The 16,777-nt window shown below is 41.0% G+C and overlaps 1 protein-coding gene and 1 long non-coding RNA gene across 3 annotated transcripts in view; one reads left to right on the top strand and one right to left on the bottom strand.

The window, feature by feature from the left end:
* LOC138736851 (uncharacterized) overlaps positions 1 to 2,032 on the top strand; it is a 33,120-nt gene extending 31,088 nt beyond the window's left edge. The window contains exon 3 of the long non-coding RNA XR_011340625.1: positions 1,690 to 2,032. This is a non-coding gene — a long non-coding RNA (uncharacterized lncRNA). The remainder of the gene's footprint in view (positions 1 to 1,689) is intronic.
* Positions 1 to 4,149, bottom strand: part of rspo3 (R-spondin 3) — an 83,890-nt gene extending 79,741 nt beyond the window's left edge. Inside the window, exon 1 of one of the 2 annotated variants that reach the window (XR_011340622.1) lies at positions 3,114 to 4,149. Coding sequence is in view for 1 of the 2 variants with exons in the window: in XM_069886962.1 (XP_069743063.1) it covers positions 3,114 to 3,210 (97 nt within the window). In the remaining variant the exon portion in view is untranslated. The remainder of the gene's footprint in view (positions 1 to 3,113) is intronic. The other variant, XM_069886962.1, reaches the window with a different exon arrangement.
* Positions 4,150 to 16,777: the final 12,628 nt, after the last annotated feature.

Below are 16,777 nucleotides of genomic sequence, written 5' to 3'. Positions count from 1 at the left end.
AAAAAAAAGGGATTCTAAAACCAGGATCTTTAGATGGTGTCTTTTTTTAAAATTCTTTCAAGAGATCTGGGATTCGCAGCCTGTGCCAGCATTAATTGCCCATCCCTCAGAGTGCTGATAATTTGCCTTCTTGAATGGGGGGGGGGGGGTGGGGTGGAGTTCCAGGATTTTGACCCAGCGACCCCATAACTTTTTTAAAAAACATCTTCCTTAATCCGGACTGCAGAAATTATAGATGCAAACTGGTAAAACCTCAAGGGAATAGATAAATCAATCCGATTCACCCCACCAACTATTTTAGTACAATAAAGCTATTTTCAATTATGGGGTGATCTTTTCTCTTTAGGAGTAATGGCAATAAAATGTAAAGAGGTCTGATAATATATTGAGCAATTATAGAGCAGATTGAACAAAATATTTCCCTCAGGCTTAAAATAAATGTCATTTTCTATTTGGATAAACGGTAATGTGATGTACATGCCTAAGGCAGTCGCCGAAGCACGGTAGAAATAAAATTTTACAACACAAGATGTCGCAGTAGGTGTTGGTTTCAAAGAATCACATATATGAAAATCAGATCTGAGCTGAGGACAGGCCTTGGAACGGCGTTCACTGGCGGGAGGAATGGCTCGCACTCACAGCTCACTTTTTTTTCCAGGAATTCCCCCTGAGACTCGCTGCTGCACGTGGGGGGGGGGGGGGGGGGTGACTTCGAACAAGGAGCGCTGAATGAAATGCGACGGGTCCCATACTCCCATGTACTTGCTCTTGTCACACTGGTTCCACAACAGTAAAAGAGCTAAGAAATTGCTTCTCTTCCACGTTATTTGAAAGGAGGTTGAAGCAAATGAGACAAAACGTTCTGCCAGATTAGCCCTCATAACTAAGGCGGATTTGGGGATCCGTCGCAAATGACATGTCAGCCTCGCATGCACATGATGTGCCCAGAGGTAATGAAAATTAAAATGTGACTGGGATTATTGGTTAATTGTCACATGGAGGAGGGTTTCAATCTCATCGCTCACCGGCTCGCTGTGGATGAGTTCAATCTCATCTCTTTGCTTCATTCACTAACGTTCCGTTGGTCAATGAACTTTCTTCCAGCTATCGTTCAAAAAGATCGCTTCCCCGGACACTGCCCAATCCCTCCACTGGCCGCTGAAATCAAGATTCGTTCACGATCTCCCATGTCGAGTAACTGAGGATTGGAAATCTTTGACCTCCCCCACCCTCCGTCCGCGTAAATTCCAATGCAAGTCTTATGTATTGAACACTATGTGGTCTACCTCTTCGTCTTTCTTGGCTCTTCCCAGATGTTCTCATTTATATACTCCTTCGCATATCAGGTGACCTTAAATACACGAGAGTCAGTTGAGCACGATGAAGGAGTTAATCATATCCTGAGAGCTTTGCCTGGTGGAACTCTTTTGGGATTAATGGCGCGATAGGTTATTTCTTTAGTGGAATTGAGTACGCAAGTACAATCTAGTACGTTTATGACATAGGGCAAAGATATGTTTTTAAAAAAGAGGAATAGAAACATCTCCAGGCATCTCAAAACGGATAACATGCACCAGAGAGGGGCTGTCCTTAAAAAAAAGTGGCATGAAGGAGGGGCGAAGGCTGTTAGATAACCGATCCTTTGAGCTCTGGGGTTTTTTTTTTAACCATTGTGTTTTCTTCCGATAGTCTCACCATCAGAAGGGCGCTGTTTTTCCCTCGAAGTGGGCGATGTGATCATGAATGATCACAAGAAAATGGGAAACTTAAAAGGAAGGATGACTTCATCCAGGTTTTCATCACGTACTTCAGAATGAAGGACCTCTTTCTTGCTACATTTAGTAAGATCTGTAACAATAATCACCACTGGAGGTGTGTGATAAAAGTCGGCGATCCGCAAAACCAAATCACTTTTTATTTAGAAAGAGTTCATATTTTATTTTTTTAAAATCTATTAGAATTGACGCTTCCTGAATGTCACAATCATATGAAAAATCTTTCAGATATGTCTTGTGTTTGGCCAACAATATTTTGGCATGTTGATATTGAAAGACATTAAAAGGTTGAGTGTTATGCATATTTTCATCTAAAATCAAATAAAATAAACATTCCGATTAGTGCCTGAACATCTTAATTTGATGGAAAGATGGTCGAGATATATTCTATTTCAGTTTCCACATTGCACTAAGTGTAGAAGTCCAGCTGCGAGGATTGTCTGTCAGTAAGTTTCAGATTACATGTCGTTGACCAAAGAAATAGTCTGCAGTCAAACAGAAGAACATTGGCTCCGCGATCTCAGGGCGATAAAGCGAAGTGTCAAGTACAAAACCGCTCTCAGCCGCAAAAGCTCCGTGTGAAGTAGGAATACGCGCTTGCTGGTCCGGCTTTGATGAACTGATTACCCGTACCCTTGACCTCTAGGGTTTATTTCTCTAAATATTATCGGGAGAGAAAGGATGCTGTGAACATTTGGGTGGTGGCTATGTGTATTGTTTCCCTTTCACAGGTACTGAAGGTGGTCTCAAATTAAGTCAGTTTACACCCCCATCGAACCTTCTGGAGAAGAGGACAACAATACGCAACTAAACACTACCACCAGAGTGACACACTGTCCGTCGTCCCCCTTCAGCGTGTGAACCCCTGACGCTTTTTTATGTAGCTATTAAAAACAGAAAATCACTGGTTTCACATCTCTCGCGATTCATCGGTTCACTGATTGCCCTGCGCTGAAACTGATCTGTAATTGACATCGACACCTCGTTGTGGAAGGAATCCCGCCGATGAGAACGAAAGGCAAAATTGCAATAAACCAGTCCAAAAAGTTTCATTCATTATTCAACCCTTTTCATTAACTAATGTAAAGTTTTATCAACAAGAGAACAAAATCAGAAACTAACTGCACACTGATTTTAAAGGGGTCGCTTACAGATCACATACTGTTTATTGCATTCAGCGTATTGAAGTGTCTATATACTAGGATAGAAGTCTGAACTTAACACGACAAAATTTGAAAGGGAAGGTAAGATACAGAAAAGGAGGGGGGGGGGTTAGTAAAATAAATGTAGCTGGAAATTTAAACAGGTGTAACAGTAATAAAAAAAAATCAAACTTACTTCGTCTGTGGCGCCTTCCTCTGGAGGCGTTTTGGCTGCCAATGTATTCCATACAGTTTAATAAAATTAGAACCACAGAAATCAGTTGAAATTGCATAGTAACCTGCGGGTGACGACTCCTGAAAGCAACTACTGTAGTGACTCGGGAGCACACTTGAAGGGGGGTGGGGGTGTAAATTCCAGGCTATCCTCGGCCGCACAATCAGGCACTAGCTTTTGATGGAGAAGGGAGGGAAAAAAAAAGTCTATAATGCTACAACTTGTAGACCGATCCGACGAAGGGCCCCGGAGTCACTGGCCCGAGTTGTACGTAACATCTTGCAGCCAATTGATTTGGAACCCTCTTCATAGAAGTCGGAGTGCCGGGTCTCACCTCTTTAAACAGCCCCAGATCAGGTCCCTTCAACATCTGCTCTGCCGACACCCCTTAAAAATCTGTCACATTTAACACCTCCACAGCCATTCAAATTTCAGCAGGTCTGAACAAATGCCAATTTTTTTTTCAAAACTTGGGTAAGCCTTTCTGGATTAATGTTCTAGCTATCTGATTGTAGTTCATCCAGATCCTTAAATCACAAAAAAAGTTCTTAGATCAGCAATCTAACTGAAAGAACAGAACCATTTTTTAACTAAACAGGCCTTTCAGTGTTTTTTTTTTAAATCAACTCTGGTTTTGTGCCATTTCCCCTTAACACTTTAAAAAAAAAGCAGTGGAAAATATCTTCAGTCTTTCCCCATTCTGCGCAGGCCAATACAATCCGTTCCAGTATTTCGGGGGTTGCTATGCCTCACGGTGCCGAGCTAAACGTCTTCGGAGCTTCACTAATCATTAGTGCTTCTAATCGCTGGACATCTGTAGGTTATTTAGAGTTGCCTCTTTCGTTCAATGAGAGTGGGTGTAAAGCGTGTATGCAGTTGAGCGCGGAGATTTCTCTCGGCTCAGCGTTGCTGTCCTTCGCACTCTTGAGGGCGATCTGACTGAGGGGAGCAGGACTCGGCAGATCATATGACGCGAGCTGGCGCAGAGAACCTCCACGAGCCAGGATCAGGCGCTGTCTACTATATTTGTGGGTTTTTTTCCCCCTTCCAGTAAAACTATGGGTTGGCCTCACCCTTTCTGCTGATTGAATTCTGCGCTGATTTCATTAACGCCCCTTAACACCGCGCACACACGTCGTCTTGGAAGACTTGGAGTGGAAACGGCTGATTTGGGCTCATTTTAAGAAATGGTTAGCCACTACTCCGTGAGTGTCACATAACTAACACCATTGGCACCTTCCGCTGATGAGAACCATTCATAAATAAAGTGGACCCAACAGCCTTATTAGCGAGTAGGGAATGAATCGTTGGCCCCGTGCATAGGAATCTGCATTAAAACAGCAATACTGAACAAATGAGGACACGCTCATAATTCACACATTATTATTGGGGTAGTGTGTTCAAAGCACATTATCCCGCCCGCATGCCTCTATTTTTTTTAATGGAGTATTTTAAAGGTTTTTTTTCCCCGGGGAAAATATTTCCCTTGTGTCCTTTTGAACATTGACCAGTGAAATGGACACCTGGTAGAACTTTTGATGCGTCGAGATTCATGAAAGAGGAAATTGTGGGCATTAATAGCCAAACAATACCAAGCAGCTGAACAAATACAGTCCCGCAATCACTTGAATTGCCTGCTAATCATGTAACGAAGAGGTGGTTGAAATGGTCTGCAGAACACGCAGGGAACCTATGCAGTTATTGTCCCCTTGCCCGCTGACTGTCAGCCGTCAAAGCAAGATAGACGTTGATGCTATTGCCGTGGATGCAGTGAAGAAGTTTTTACCCTTCCTTTGTTGAAAAAAATAAATTCAAGGGGAGTTCAATCGTATTAACAATGATCAACTTAATGTAGCTTAGAGCCCCAGGAGGTTGGACGACATTCGTAACGAGAGATAAACCAGGGTAACGTTTTAGGGCAATGATGTTTCATTAGAATTCAAAGCCTTTCTAAAAAAAACTAGCCGCCTCTCACGTTTTGTATCATGAAATTGATGATTTCCATGCAAGTGGTGCCGATGGTCCACATCGCCAGCCCTGACACTTGGATGGGCGATCTCACGTGTATAACGTGTATAGGGCGGAACCACCCGCCGATTGCATGCCGCGGATGCGTTCTGCTCTGCAACACGACCAGAGAGAGACGGCGTGGGGTAACCAATGGAAGCCGACCTCAGATCACGTGTGCAAGATGTAACGTGAGAAAACTCATCTTGATTGAGAAATTTGCGACCACAAGTATCAATTGATTTTTTTTAATTGTCACGTGTATGCGTCGAAAATTTTTGTCTGCTACAATGTAAGCAGTTCGCAAAAAGTCTATGCTCGGGCACCATTTCGATTTCACACCAAAGGTTCACAGAAAACTTTAATACTGCCATCATTTCAGCTCAGATGACGGACACGATGAGTTATTCAGGCAAGGAGTTGGGTATATTCGAGGAGGGGGCTTCCATGAGCCCTCTGATCTTCCTTCCATGTATGATCCCATGTATGAGCCCGGACCCCTCTGGACAGTCCTCCAATAGATTCCCTTTAGGCAGCCTCATGAAGTCCAACAACAGATAAAACTGAGCACCGCCACTTTGACAGATCCAGACGCCTCATTAAAGTGGCTGATTACCGAGCAGGCCTCCGAAAGCGACCACAGATCTTCTGTCAAATCAGTGGTCACCAGGATGTTTCACTTTCTGAATGTTGCAGTTGTTGTTTGAGATGAGAAACGTGTTCAGTAATGCAAGGTCTCTCTCAGAGCAATAGGCCCACTGCACTGAAAGAGTGGGTTTGAAAGATAATAAAGACCTCACTATCAGGCAAAGCAGCTTCTCTTGTTGAATATTAAATCAAACATTCAAAGTTACTCAGAACTGTTTGGAGTTGGAAAGGAGTGCAAAATAAAATTATTTAAAATGTTATTAAATTGAATGACTGAAAAATGTATACACTTTAAAACAAATTAAAGTAAAATAACTGCTTCGTTTTTTTCCTTGGAGCCCAGTTCCCTCTATTATTTTTACTGGCCTAATCAAACATGGATTATGTGACAAATTTCCCACACTGTGAGCTGGAAAAGAACCAGAGGTTGGTGCTGTGCTCTGGATTCCAGTATTGAGTGAACCTACTGATGCAGCCTTGGATGCCACAGAGGGGTGATCTGTTGATCATTATAGCCTAAGTTTGAGAGTACATGATTTCTGTCAGTAAGTTCACACAGATCACAGCAGAGCATCTGCCTTATGCATGTTTATTTATTTGTTCTTTGGATATAGAGAACATTGGCAATTTATTGTCCATTCCTCATTGCACTTGAATTGAGGAGGCAGTTAAAAGTCATTTACATTAATAGGTTTGGAGGCACGCATAAACCAGATTAGAAAAAAAACTTCCCTCAAAGAGGTGTAAATAGATTTTTAATTTAATGGTTATATTGTTGTGGTTAACTCTTCTTATAATGCCCAAATTTATTTAATTACTTAAATTAAAATTTCTTTGCTGCATGGTGCGAATTTAACTCTTTGGAGCAATGGGGTAGAAGTCTGGCTGTTTCTCTGGAAAATTAAGCATTCTATTACATCACCCTGAGACATGTCCTGACAGATGAGATGGTGAATTGCATCCTTACATCCAAGAAACTTTGCTCAAGACATCTCCCAGCAATATCAGAAACAATTGACTTGGTCCCTTATGCAGCACTATTTTAGAGTGGATCCCTGAGCTGTTTTATTCATTTCTGCATGGATGTTGTCTGTTCTGTGAATTGCACCAATATTTTCTCCATTTATTTTAAACTTCTAGAATCTGCAGGATTATTTTGTTTTTAAAAGAAATGCTGGGTGAGCTAAAGAAGTTACACATGCATTTTTTAAATGCTTTTTATGTTGTCAATAGATTCTGAGTGACCAGTGCCTTGCCTATTTTCCCAGCTGACCCACCCTCTCTACTCTATTTCCCTTGGTGTCAAATAATTGGTCAGTCTCAGCCTTGAATACACGTTAAAAATTGACCATCCACAGGGTGGAGCAGAGTTGCTCTGTTTCTAAATCTCTTGTCATCCATGCTTTCAAACCCTGATAGAATTTTGTATGTTTTAGTGAAATAACTTTTCTCCATGTTTCTGAATTCCTGTAATCATAGTTTCACTTTACTTAAACACTCTCTATAGGATAGCCCCTCATCCCAGGAATAAATTTGGTTTATCATCTCTGCACTGATCACAGAAACCAAAGCTACACACTACACATGACTCTCCAAATAAGCTATCACCATAGCCCTCTACAATTTCAAGGAACATCCGTACTTCTATACTCCAGCCCTCTTAAAGGAAATGCCAACATGCACTTTCCTCTCTAATTGCATACTGCACCTGCATGTTTATTTTATGTATCCAATGACCAGCACTCTTCAATCTCTCTGTGCACCAATATTTCCATTTTGAAAACTCTCTCTTCTCTGGACTGTTAAATGGACAATCTCACAATTTTCCACATTATAGATTTTTCACATTCCTGCTTACTTACTTAATTAACATGTTATGATGTCTTGAAACTCTTTGTCCTCCTGAAAGCGCAGTCTCACATTTAGTATCGTCAGCAAATATGAATACAATCCACTCTGCCTTATCATCTAAATCATTAAGATTGCGATTCGCTAAAACCTCAGAATTTTTCCCCATAAGTGACTGCTTGCCAACCCAAAAGAAACCAATGTATTTGTAATGCATCTGAAATACAACACATACATCTTCCTCCTTATTTATCCTACCACTTCCAAAATATAAATTGGTCAAAGACAGCTTTTCCATTCATGAAATGATAATGATTTTTCCTTATCATATTATTAGTTTCTAAGTGTAACTGTGTTCTTTTGGCCTGGAGCAGATGTCAGGCTAACTAATCCATAGTTCCTCACTTCTCCTTCATTTTTTTACTCATTGTTTTTTATGTCTATTTAGTAATCTGCACATTATACACAAGGCCAGCATTTAATTACCCATCAGGAATGGTGGTGGTGAGCTGCCTTATTGAACTGCTGCAGTGATTGCAGTGAAGGTACGTCCATGATAACATTGAAGAGGGAAAGCTAGGATTTAGACACAGCATCGAAGGACTTGCATTAACTTTCCAAGTCAGGATTCTGTGCAATTGATTGAGATTTGTAGAAATTTGACAAAGTTGTCTTCAACACCTTGAAAAAAATAACGTCTTTCTTTTTGCACAGATGCTAGGTCCCCTGCACTTGTTGCACACGTCCTTTGATGTTAGAGGGGGTGGATTTGGGAGATTCTGTCAGAGTAAACTGGGCAATTAACCGCATTGTATTTTGTAGATGGTGCACACTGCGGCCACAGTGGGGCAGCAGTGAAGGGAATGATTATTGAGTTGGTGGATTGCGATCCAATCAAAAGGATTACTTTTTCCTAGATTATGTTAAGCATCTAGGCAAGTGCATTGTGGATGGTGGAAAAAAAAATGGCAGAAGGCATGTCACTTGCTGAAAGATATCTTAACCTGCTGTTGTAGTCACAATATTAATGCTGCACATTCAATTCAATTTCTGATCAAATAGTAATCCCAAGGGTGTTGGTGATTTGCTGATAGCAATGACGAGGTTAGGTAGACATATGCTATCACTTTCGAGAAAACTATTGCCCAGCATTTGTGTGGCACGAATGTTAATTCCTACTTTCCAGTCCATCCTTCTTATCTTTTAGAGCTTGCTGCATGCAGGCATGGACTGCATTATCTTCCAGGAGTTGCAAATGAAATTGAAATAATGCAATTATCATAGAGCATTTCATCCAATCATAGAAAGGAAACTGAGAAAGGAGTTAAAGGTGGAAAGCACAGGAGACCATAGAACCACTTACAACAAAGTGATGATGTTTTGAAAGGCTGGTGTTGAAGCATAGCTCCAGTCTAAGTGGCGACATGGATATGTTGCAGTTTGCCTATCGTAGCAACAGGTCTACAGTGGATGCCATCTCACAGGCCCTACAAAAAGCCCTGGAACACCTGGACAGTAAAGGTGCATCCATCAGGATGGTCTTCATCGACCACAATTAGGCATTTAAAATGATAATCCCCTCAAAACTAATCAGCAAACTCCAAGACCTGGGACTCAAAATCCCACTGTGTAATTGGATCCTGAATTTCCTCACCTCCAGACCACAGTCAGTGAGGAATATCACTTCCACTATCTCCATCAGTGCCGGTGCACGATAGGGCTGAGTTCTGAGCCCCCTGCTCTACTACTCACTTTACACCTATGACTATAGGTCATGAATACTCAGTATGACAATAGCACCATCTACAAATTTGCCAATGATGCCATGGTAGTGGGTTGTATAAAGAAAGGGGATGAGACAGCATTCAGGAGGGAGATTGAAAACCTGGCTGAATGGTGCACCAACATCAACCTTGCACTCATTGTCACCAAAACAAAGGAGCTGATTGTTGACTTCAGGAAAGTAAAACCAGAGATATACAATCCAGTGATCATCGGAGGGTCAGAGGTGGAGAGGATGAGAAAATGTAAGTTCTTAGGAGTCACTATCTCGGAGGATCTTTCTTGGCCAACACACCAATGGCATCATGAAGAAAGCACATCAGTGCCTCTACTTCCTCAGGAGTTTAGTATGACCCACTAAAAATCCTGGCAAATTTCTACAGATGAGTGGTGGGAGGTGTGTGGTCTGGCTGCATCTCAGTCTGATATGGGAACACCAATACCCCTGAGCATAAAACCTTCCAAAAGGTTGTGGACACAGCCCAGGACATCACAGGAAAAACCCTCACCACCATTGAGCACATCTACAGAGAGTGCTGCCATCGGAGAGCAACGGCAATCATCAAAGACCCTCACCACGCAGCACACACTCTGTTCTCGCTGTTCCCATGAGGAAAGAGGTGTAGATGCCACAGGACTCACACCACCAGTTTCAGGAACAGCTGCTACTCCTTCACCATCAGACTCCTCAACAACAAACTCAATCAGGGACTCATTTCAGGACTCTTATTTGTGCAATTTATTGATGTTTTTATTCTCTCTACAGTTTGATTACATTTATTTCATGCTTACTGTTCTTTGTACATGTACAGATTTTTTTTTACTACACTGTACCAATAAGTGGTAATTCTGCCTTGCCCGCAGAAAAAAAAGAATCTTAGGGTTGTATGTGATGTCATGTATAAAATTTGACAATAAATCTGAAATCTGAACCATAGAACTATAGAACGTTACAGCACCAAAACAAACCCCTTTGGCCCTTCTAGTCTGTGCTGAACTATTTTTATGCCTAGTCCCACTGACCTGCATCCAGTCAATAGTCCTCCAAAACTCTCCCACCCACATACCTGTCCAAATTCTTCTTAAATGTTAAAATTGAACCCACATTCACAACTTCAACTGTAGCTTGTTCCACACTCCCACTACTCTCTGTGAGAAGATGTTCCCCCTAATCTTTTCCCCTTTCACCCTTAAACCATGTCCTCTGGTATGTATTTCAATTACCCTCAGTCGAAAAAACCTACTTACATTTACTCTTGTCGATCCCCCCTCATAATTTTAAATATCTCTATCATATCTCCCCTCATTCTTCTATGCTCCAGGAAATAAAATCCTAGCCTGTTTAACCTTTCCCTGTAATTCAGTTCCTGAAGTCCGGCCAGCATTCTAGTAAATCTTTTATGCACTTTTTCTATCTCATTGATATCTTTCCTGTAGTTAGGTGACCAAAACTGCACACAATGGTCCAAATTTGGTTTCACCAATGTCTTATACAACTTTACTACAACATCCCAACCCATATACTCAATACTTTCATTTATGATGGCCAATGTACTAAAACCTCTCTTTACAACCCTATCCACCTGTGATGCCACTTTCAGGCAATTGTGTATCTGTATTCCCAGATCCCTCAGTTCTACCACACTCCTCAGTGTCCACCATTTACTAGGTATATATTTTCTTGGTTTTTCTTTCCAACACCTCACACTTTTCGGCATTACATTCCATCTGTCATTTTTCAGCCCATTTTCCAGTTGGTCCAGATCCCTCTGCAAGCTCTGAAAATCTTCTTCGCTGTCCATAGCATCTCCTGTCTTAACATCTTCTTCAACATGCTGATCCAATTTACCACATTATCATCCAGATTATTGATATAGATGATAAACAACAATGGTCCCAGTCTGATCCCTGAGGCATACCAGTAGTCACAGGTCTCCAGTCTAAGAAGCAGTCATCCACCACTACCCTCTGGCTTCTCCCATCCAGCTATTGTTGATTCCATTTCACCACTTCACCATGAATACTGAATATCTGAACCTTGCCGACTGACGTCCCATGTGGAACCTTCTCAAAGGACTTACTAAGTCCATGTAGAGAACATCCACACCCTTTCCTTCATCAACTTTCCTGGTAACCTCCTCGAAAAACATATAAGATTGGTGAAACATGACCTACCATTCACAAAGCCGTGTTGACTCTTCCCAGTCAGACTCTGGCTATCCAAATAATGTAGTGATAGAGTGCTACCGCCAGGATGGTTCGGAGATGGAATGTGTGGCATCTGGAGAATGTTGCATCTTGGGAATGCTGTTGCATCTTGGAGAGATTCAAGATGGATGCCTTCACATGAGAACCTGCCTGTGTGTGTTCTGTTCTTAGAGCTGTTTGCTTAATTAATGAATCTAGTAGTTTATAAAGAATTCAAGTTTTTTTATTGTAATAAAAGAAACATCACAAATAATTGTATATCTGATCTCTTAGAACACCTTCCAATAATTTGCCTATTACTGACATCAGGCTCACTGGCCTATCATTTCCAGTGTTACCTTTGAGGCCTTTTTTAAACAATGGAACAACGAGAGCTACCCTCTAATCCTCTGGCACCACACATGTGGCTAAGGACATATTAAATATTTCTCCCAGAGCCCCTGCTATTTCCACATTAGCCTCCATCAAGGTCCGAGAGATTATCTTGTCAGGCCCTAGGGATTTATCCACCTTCATTGGCTTTAATACAGCAAGCACCTCCTCCTCTTTAATCCACATGGATTCCATGACCTCATTGCTTGTTTTCACTACTTCCTATGCCTCTGTGCCAGTTTCCTGAGTAAATACTGATGAAACAAAAACATTTAAAATCTCTCCTATCTCTTTTGGCTCTATTCAAAGCTGACCTCTCTGATCTTCAAGGGAACCAGTTTTGTCCCCTTTTTCTCTTAATATATATGTAGAAACCCTGAAGATTTCCTTCACATTGCATGTTCAAGCAACCCCATGTCTTCTTTCAGCCTTCCTGATTTCTTGATTTTTTCTTGCATTTTTTATACTCCTCAAGTACCTCATTTGCTCCATGTTGCCTATACCTGCAATACACCTTCCAAACCATGTCCCCAATGTCCCTTGAAACCAAGGTTCCCTATGCCTATGAACTTTGCCTTTAATCCTGACAGGAACCTACAAACTCAGTTCTCTCAAGATTTCACCTTTGAAGATGCTCCACTTACCTCGCACATCCTTGCCCTAATACAATTTATCCAAATCCATGCATTCTAGATCCTTTCTCATTTCTAAAAATTGGCCTTTCTCCAATTTAGTATCTCAACCTGAGGCTCAGACCTATCCTTCTCCATTATGATCACTGGACCCAAAATATTCCCCTACATATACTTCTGTCACCTGTCCTGTCTCATTCCCTAATAGGAGATCCAGTATTGCACTCTCTTTGTTTGGTACCTCTAAATATTGATTTAGAAACTTTCCTGAACACATTTGACAAACTTCAGACCATCCAGCCCTTTTACAGTATGGGAGTCCCAGTCAATAGTGGAAAGTTAAAATCTTCTACTATCACAACCTTATGATAGTTTCCTGCAGCTGTCTGCTATCTCTCTACAGCAGTGGTTCTCAACCTTTTTCTTTCCACCCACATACCACTTTAAGTATTCCCTATGCCATAGGTGCTCTGTGATTAGTAAGGGATTGCTCAAGGAGGTATGTGGGTGGAAAGAAAAAGTTTGAAAATTACTGTTTTAATCATTACTAATTATGTGCATGGTTTCATTACTCCAAAGGAAATGGGGCCAATGACATTTTTTCTCAAGCAAAATATTTCAGTAACAATTAGGTCTAGAGCAGTAACTTTCAACCTTCCCTTCCCATTCACATCCCACCTTAAGCAATCCCTTACTAATCACAGAGCACTGATGGCATAGGGATTACTAAAAGTGGTATGTGAGTGAAAAGAAAAAGGTTGAGAAACACTGCTCTGCAGATTTTAGCCTCAAATTCTCATTGTCTATTGGGCAGTCTATAATAGTACCCCATGAATGTGGTCATAACTTTCCCGTTAATCAGCTCCACTCACATAGCCTCAGTAGACGACCCCTCTGATCTGTCCTGCCTGGGCACAGCTGTGATATTTTCCCTGACGAACAATGCCACTCCTCCCTCTTTCATCCCACTGCCCAGCATCCCCCTAATTCTATCACATTTGAAGCAACGGAAGCCTGGAAACCAGTTTTGCCCCGCCTGCAACCGAGTTTCACTAATAGCCACAATGTCATAATTGCACGTGACAATCCACACTCTAAGCTTATCTGTCTATCCTACAATACTCCTTGCATTGAAATAGATTCACCTGAGAACATTTCCAGCATTGACTTCTAATGGTGCGTGAAACTTTCACTTCATCCTTTTCTTCCTCCATTCCCTCTATCTGCTCTAGCACTCTGGTTCCCAGCCCCTGCAAATCTAATTTAAACCTGTCAGAGCTGTAGAAACTGTATGGGTCAAGCAGCATCAGAGGGAGAAAAACAATGGTCAAGGTTTCAAGTTGAAACTTTTCATTAGACTGATGAAATTCAAAGATGTTTGCCCTGAGGTAATCCTGCAATGGTGTACAGGATCTTGAATGATCTGAGTGACAATAAACATTCTCATTTTGTGTGAGGTATGATTCCAACCTGTTATTAATAATGTCCAGTGACCTCTTTTTTTTATAACCATTTTCCTTGATGCCACACTTACTCAAATGCCACCTTGATCTCAAGAGAAATCATTATTATGCACTTCTTTGGTCCATTTGTGGACCAACGCTAATTTGTTGTCTGGGGCTGGTTCTCATGAAACTCAATGGGGATCATTAAGCAGGGTCTTGGTGCCACTTTATGGCATTGTTCTTGACAACTTTCATATCTTTGCTGATAATTGAGAGTAGGCTGATTAATTGGATACAATAGGTTCATGATGCCAGTATTGTAACTCTACTGGAGAAGCTGGAGGTGTGGATGTTAATTTTTCAACATGCATAACACTTCTTTCTACTTCCATAACATTGCAGTGGTGTCCTGGAGCAGTTCCCCTTTCAAACTATGGGCATCACAGTCTTGTGTGCATTCTAAAGCAAGGAAAAAAATAATTGAATCAAATCTATTTTTTTTTTAATTTCACATCTCCACAGTGATTTTTTTTGCTCATTTTCCATTTCTTTGTGAAACAATTTTCTTGATTTTCAAGGTAGAATATAGCCTGAGGATTTGGTAGAAGTAATTTGGAAGTAGTCTATTATTTTTGAAATTTCACTGATTCCTTTCAATTGATAAGTAGAATACAGAAATAATTTGCTTCTGGGATTTTGAGCTAAATTATAATCATTTCTGAATAATTTGCTTTTGAATTACTTTTTTTCATTGGAAAAGGAGATATAAAAGTTGAAGAAGCATTAACACAGAACATGAAATTATCTAGAAGGTGACATAGAATTTTTTAAAAATTCATTTATCTTTAAATATTTCAATGTTTTTAGGAGGCAAGTTGTTGGGGAAGGAGTAGGTGGTCATTGTAAGACTCCCTGCCTTCACATAGGTCTCTGTTATAGTCCAGGTAATTCGGATTTATCCTCTTCCCTCCCCCCACCCCCACCTCACAATGGACACAACCTATGTTGATTCATGGAGGTGAGGGGATTGGGGGATTATGGGCATGGCAGTGGGTAGGTGGGACTAGTGGAGTTTCACTTAAATCGTTGCGGACTAGAAGGGCCGATATGGCCTGTTTCCGTATTGTGAATTGTTATATGGTTATATAAATGCTGAATTTAATTGAGCTGCCCACTGAATTGCATTGGAAAGCAACTCTTTTGTCAAATGGCATGCAAATTGATGGAGGTGTAAATAGTGAAGACGGTTGTCAAAATGCTCAGCAGGATATAGACTAGTTGGAAATTTGGACAGAAAAATGGTAGATGGAGTTTAATTTAGACAAGGGTGAGGTTATGCAGTTTGGAAGTTCAAGTGTCAAGGTAGCAAGATCTTATGGAGCACTGATGTCCAGAGGAATCTTGGAGTGCCCATCCATAGTTTCTTGAAAGTGCAAATGCAAGCAGACAGGATGGTGAAGGGGCAGATAACAGTCTTAGTTTCAGCAAAAGTTGGGATGTCATATTGCAACTTTATAAACCTTTGCTTTGGTCATATTTAAATATTATGTTTGTCGGACTCTGGCTTTACCTTACTCTTAATTTAGTCTATGTGTGGTCTGAGTCCAGCGTGTTCTTTGAATTAAGTGATAGGAGAAGGTGTTCGGTTCAACAGTCAATTTATTACACAGCACAAGAATAAAGCTTAACAGAGCTCTGGATCAGTCATTAGTTCATAGGTCACCTGCACAGTGAGCTATTCCCCAAGACTGACCTCTACTGTCCAGTCTCTACAGTTTATATAGCTTAACCTTATCATACAGAACAAAAGTTGGCTTCCTTTGCTAGATTTCTTGTATAAGATTTATCACAAGTAATTTCCTGCTCTGCAGTTATCTGGGGTGTAGAGCTCCCATCTTTTTTAATCCTCAAGGTCAGAATATCCTGTTGTTTTGATCAGAAATCATTTTATACCCCAGATATTTCTAATTATTTCTTCTTTCTCATCTGGCCATATTCTTCTGTTCTACTAAACACCTCCTTCTGTCTTAGCTTCTTACTGATTCCATTCTCTTTGTTTCTGACAGTCTCTGTCAGGATTCTTTTTGTTTATGCTAATCAACACCTCCTTTTGCCTTAACCTTCCTACTAAATTGTTTCATACATATTCTCTCTTTTGTATTTGGGGAGCAGGCAATTCTAAACCTAATGGAATCAGCCAACTTTGCTACATACTGTGGCTGCCCCTTACTTACATTACTCTTTCCCTTCACCATCAGGTAAATATTAAATTGTTACATAGCACTGGACTCATGTATACAAACTGAATAGTACATAAGCATATATTCTACATATTTTCTATGATTAATTAACCCCTATATTCCAACAGTCCCCCTTCTGGTCTCATGAAAATGAGACCAACCACCAGTTAACTTATGGGACCAAGACCTCAGGAGTTTTGCAAGGACCGGCATCTCCGACCCCTTGTTAAACTTAACCTCACAAATGACCATTATGAACACACTTCAGTCCAGTGTTCAGGAACGTCAGTTCAATCCGCAAAGTACTGTTTCGGTTCGTTATGGGCCTCCCAGGCTGACCGCAAACAATTTGTACAGTTGTTTCCTTCTCCAGACGCTTCAAGGGCTAGGAATAACATCACCCATAATTCCCATATAGTGTCCATCACAGCCCCCTAAATTCT

The sequence above is a fragment of the Narcine bancroftii genome, chromosome 6 (genome assembly GCF_036971445.1).
Source record: "Narcine bancroftii isolate sNarBan1 chromosome 6, sNarBan1.hap1, whole genome shotgun sequence".
Classification (NCBI taxonomy): Eukaryota; Metazoa; Chordata; class Chondrichthyes; order Torpediniformes; family Narcinidae; genus Narcine; species Narcine bancroftii.
Note: the sequence above shows the minus strand (reverse complement) of the source record. Positions and strands in the feature narration are given on the sequence as shown.